The 5,317-nt window shown below is 49.6% G+C and overlaps 1 protein-coding gene across 1 annotated transcript; it reads right to left on the reverse strand.

The window, feature by feature from the left end:
- Positions 1–998: 998 nt before the first annotated feature.
- LOC127301825 (uncharacterized) lies at positions 999–2,014 on the reverse strand. Its single transcript, XM_051332106.2, has 2 exons — positions 1,591–2,014; positions 999–1,500 (listed from the first exon to the last, which is right to left on the reverse strand). Exons 1-2 carry the CDS (start codon positions 1,954–1,956, stop codon positions 1,156–1,158), a joined length of 711 nt encoding a protein of 236 aa, XP_051188066.1. The 5' UTR covers positions 1,957–2,014; the 3' UTR covers positions 999–1,155.
- Positions 2,015–5,317: the final 3,303 nt, after the last annotated feature.

A 5,317-nucleotide genomic window follows, 5' to 3' on the forward strand; every position in this document is an offset into this window, starting at 1 on the left:
GTCCTGTGGCGCCTCTTCGACCCCCCCCTTGGACTTTGTCTTCGCTACGGTAAAATATTGACTTCGGCTTTTGTTTCGTCCAATTCCGAGAATATTTCCTGTACAATTTTTCTGAAATATAAAATAGCAGAAAACAAGGAATTGACACTGTGGCATCTTGTTAATAGGTTAGTGCCGAAAAATGTATAAAAGTACATCGAAGTGTAAGCAAAACATATATAAATTGGTGTAAAACAAGCATGGAGCATCAAAAGTTATAGATACGTTTTCAACGTATCACAACGTTATCGACATGCACACGGGCCACGTGAAGAGCCCGCCTTCGCGAGCACTATCACATCACCTGCATGCTTCGCTGATCTGCGTCGCCCGCACGTGCATTCGCTTGCCAGAAATGGTGGCTTCTAATGACCGGATACTCTTGTCCGAACCGCCATTGCATTAATTGTATTCCTCACTTGAGATTTGGAACGAGAGAAATACGAGAGTTTTCGAAAATAAGGAAATGCTTACAACAATGATTCTAGCTAATATCAAGAGGTAATCAAAACTTTGGGTTGCCGCAGGTGCCAAACATGTGGGTGGTTTAGTGTCGGGAGATTAGTCCGGTTTGTTTTGCACGTTGCAATCTTGTAAAAACTATTCTTCTTAATTAATAAAATGAGGTAAAGCTTTTACCTCCATTTCAACAAGATATATAGTAGATTGTTGCTCAAAAAAATTCTGCTACACTAAGTGGCGCTTTAGGGTAGCTCGAGCTCCAGCTCCGTCCCTGATATGGAGTATGGATCAGCTGTCTAAATATAAGTCGACGGAATGTTGGTAGGACTGAGTTAATCCCTAAAATGTAACTTCAGTCTAGTGAAAAGTGAAAAAATAAATTGAAATTACACTTATGAGAAATCAGCCTAGACTTAAGAAATCTAGCTCAACTTAGAATTAGATAAAGCGAGTAAAATTTCGCCATGTTGACATTATCTTATTTTATGCCCAGTTCGTTTACCGCACGTAGTGCAACGTTTATTCCATCACCCTTCAACTCCTCAAGGCTCAAGCAGTACATCGATAGCAGTACTGTAATACAACACAATTGCTAATTATATATGCTAACTCACACGTAGACGTGGACGTACAACATCGAACTATCTGCATGTATCAGCCCTGTGAGTACTTGGCCTTGTAGTCGCTCCACAGCTGGTCCGCGGTCTTCCCCAGGATCTGCACGAAGTAGTCGTCGTTGTACCCGTCCTTGAGCTTGCCGTTCATCTCCGCCACAAACCCAGACTTGAGCGATTCGCAGTAATCCAGGAAATACGCCGTGACGGAATACCCCTCATCCCACCGGCTGCCCTGCCCCGGCTGCCCCCAGTTCCCCGCCGGGAGCCCGGCCTTGAGCCGCACGTAGTCGGCGATCCCCTCGAAGATCCCCGAGTGCGCCGCGTAGTCCTGCAGCCCCCACTGCCAGACGTGCGTCGCCTCGTGGTACAGCACGCCGTTCACCTACAAGCGCGCGCACGCATCGATTACGTACGTGAGGAGGGTAACGGATCAATTAGCTAGAAAGGCCGGCGTGCAGGATCATCAACGTACCCCCTCCTTGACGGCGGCGGCATCGCCGTCGGTTTCGGCGACAGACTGAGCTCGGAGCTGGATGGCGTTCCCGATGGTCACAGCCACCGCCCCAGGTTGGAGGATGTCGACGACGGTGAGGGTAACGGAGTCGTAGCCCACGCGGTCCTCCGGGTTGGGCTGGTTGAAGGTGGTCCAGATGAAGGAGGAGGCCTCGGAGAGCACCTGCTCCGCGTAGTCCACGCCGCCGTAGTCCCGGTCGAATCTCTGCCCGCCGGCGGAGTCCGGAACCGCATTTATCGCGTTGAAAGTCACGGCGCCGGCGGTGGCGGCCAGGGCCAGGAGGAGGACGACGAGGGGAGCGGCTGCTGCGCTTGCCATCTTCATCTTCCTTGGCTAGCTAGCTAGCTATCGATCGATCGTGCTTCGTTGAGTGGCAGTTGAGTGGATGGCCATATTTATAGGCTGCGCCGGCCATCAGGTCGTTTGGAAATTGGAATCGGTAGCACCGATACGTACGTTACGTGTCTAGTACAGTAAGAATGGAACTTGTCACCTTGACGTGTTCTTTCCAGCGCGCAAGCCGGACCTAGAGCATGTCTAACAGACTTTCTATTTTTCTACTCCGTAAAACGCAAGTAGAGACTCTATATTCACTTTCCATCGATCGAAAACTCGTCCGAACTAGCAGATCATGTATCCCCGCCTCTTATTTCATCCCGTATTTTCAAAAATGCAAAACCCGGGAGAATTCATAGATAGTTCTTCACATAGATCATAGATAGGATATACAAAATTGCGCGATCCTACTGGATCGCGACTTCTACAATGCTAGGGATGCGCCTAGTCATCGAGGATGATGATCGGAGTGGTGGCGGCGGCCTCCCGAGCCTTCAGCTCCTCGACGGCGGCGATGGCCTGCGCCACCTCCTCCGCGTCCGCCTGCTCCTTGTCGGCGGCGTCCTTCTTGCACGCGGCCACCGCCTCCAAGAAGAGGAGGTCCTCCCCCTCCTCCGCCTCCTCTTCCTCGTCGCCGGCTCGTGGCGCTCCTCCGCTGGGGCTCCCCTCCCACGCGGCCTTCCACGCACGCTCCTACTCCCACGCGCTCCGCCACTTCTCGAAATCGCCGCCGCTCATTGGCTTCAACGGCGGGTCGACCTTGTGGTAGTGGCCGCCCTCCGCGAAGTCCCGGAGCGTCAACGGCATCCACTCGGACCCGGCGTACTTGCACGCCGCACGCCGACTCCCGGCGGCGGAGAATTTGCAGTGGCGGCGCCACGCCTCCTCCAGCGTGGCCGGCTCGCGGGGACGCTTCGATCCAGCGGCGGGCGAGAGGCTGCTCCTACGTTGTGCGCTCATGGCTGGCGGCGGTGGAAATGTGGCGGCGTGCGCGTGGGAATTGCTCGCCGGAGTGGTGGCGGCGCACGGCGGGGCTAGGGTTGCGAGTGAGGGGTTGGAACCCCACTCGCACCTTCACCCTCTATTTGTAGGGGGCGGCGGGGCGAGTTTGACGGGCCCCGTATTCTGCCGATACGGGCCGGTCCAATACGGGGTCTGCGAGATGGCCCATTTCGCTCTCATCCTCTATCCCGTCGGAATAATACGGGTACCAGCTGTTTAAGGGGCTTCTAGACATGCTCTTACTTTGACTTGTAGTCGACTGTGCCCGTATGCAACCGTCGCTGTGAATGGATTGATGAAACTGCGAAGAAACCCCTTTGGTGTCTTAACCGTGTTGTTTTCTAGTAATAAGGCTCTGAAATTCTCTGTTCAGTTTTTGTGTTCCGACAAGTGCTTCCCTGCACACTAATTTGTTCCAGTTTCTGGAAGTCCATGCTTGACTGTACAGAATATCGTCAGTTTACGTGACAAGTCTCCCGTTGAAAAGTTCTTTCTGTTTCTTTATATTTTCTTATTGGAAAATGCTTGCTTTCAGTGACCGGTCAGGCGATGGGTCGCTCTCGCTGACAGGCTAGGCCTCTTCGTCCAAGCGATTTGATGCCGGCGCCGCACACCGCGGATATGTTGTTGTAATAGCATCTCCACCCGCATCCTCAAAGCGTTTTTCAGAGGTATTTGAAAGGTATTTGAAGCGCGTCGGATATTTTTTCGTTCCCAGCCGTGCGTCTCAAAGTCCCTTTCCGTCCGTCGCGGCTCAATACGGTGGCTGGCGCCCCGAACACATCCTCGGTCCACAGGGGACGCTCCGAGCGCGCCGGACACAGCGAGAAGCGAGGTGAGGAGTGGCAGACCCGACGCGTCAATGGCACACGAACGACGCTCGACCGTTGTCTACCTAACGATGGTGCAGTTTCCGGGAAGGGAATCGTCGTAGTGGCAACCACGTCGATCGACGCGCGAACCGCCGGAATGGAGCGCAAACTTCGTAGAAGAGAAACCGCAGCTCCCTTCGATATCTGCGCCGCCATTCATCCGCGCCATCTTCATCTTCCTTGGCTAGCTAGCTAGCTAGCTATCAATCGATCGTGCTTCGTTGAGTGGCAGTTGAGTGGATGGCCATATTTATAGGCTGCGCCGGCCATCAGGTTCGTTTGGAAATTGGAATTGGTAGCACCGATACCTACGTTATGTGTTTAGTAAATCCCGTCGGAACCGAACTTTTCTGGCGATTTACGGTTCGGGCCGAAACGCGCGCAGATCAGCGCCCGAATACATGGGTCGGCCCGAATCGAAAGTTCGGGAGCCCGAGAAATCCCCCGCACGGCCCCTATGAAAAGGGATGGGGAGTTCAGTTCGCAAACCCTACTCCCCTCCGCCCAAAAATTTCAAAACAAAGAAAATGAATTTCCCTTTTTCCAAATTTTGGAACCAACAAAAACATTTATTAAATTAAGTTTGATACCTAGTGATCATGCTTAATTCTTGTGCTATTGTCATGATTGTTTAATTAGTATTTGAAATGATCTTAAACCCTAAACCTCACCCCTCTTTTGACCATCCAAGGTAAAATAAAATAAAAAGAATTTAAATAAGAAAAAGGGCATATGTGCCTATGGCTATTTTTGTAAAACTTTACCCTAGGCCTTTCTACCTTGTTTATAGGATTAGAAAACCTTAGTAAACCTTACCTAGTACCTATCAAACCAAATCCAAGTTGAAACCAAAGAAAATAAAAATAAAATAAAAATGCCATAGAGGCATATGAGAGTAAATAGCAAATTTGTGAATTTGAGGATCTTGACCCTAAGACTTGTTGTGAATGTTTGGATCACTCCTCTATACCATTTCAACACTCAACAACATCAATTGGGTTAAGAAAAGTCAAAGTAAAAAATCAAATGAACATATGCATAGAGGCATATGTGGCACATAGCCATTTTACCCAAATCTTGCCCTCTGCACTCCTACCTTACCCAAATGGTGTGAAACCATCTCTAAACCTAATCTCACACTAAATAGACCCTAGACCTTGCCCAAGTAAAGCAAGATGAACAAAAGAGGAAAATAAGAGAAATTGGAATATCACCTCTTAGGTGTTTATGGCTATTTTTGCAAATCTTTGAGCTAGACCTTTTAGAATGGTTTCAATGGTTTGGAAATATTCCTAAACTAATAAGAATCACTTTTGAGTCAATAAAAATAAAATCAAATAGAGAGAAATGAAATAGTGAGAAAATGCCATTTTCACTCAGATACACTTTTAGCCAATTATGCAAATCTTTAACCTAGGCCCCAATTGCTTGTGCCTTTGCTTGTGAAACCCTTAGATATCAAAAACAAACACTTT

The sequence above is a fragment of the Lolium perenne genome, chromosome 1 (genome assembly GCF_019359855.2).
Source record: "Lolium perenne isolate Kyuss_39 chromosome 1, Kyuss_2.0, whole genome shotgun sequence".
NCBI classification, from domain to species: Eukaryota; Viridiplantae; Streptophyta; class Magnoliopsida; order Poales; family Poaceae; genus Lolium; species Lolium perenne.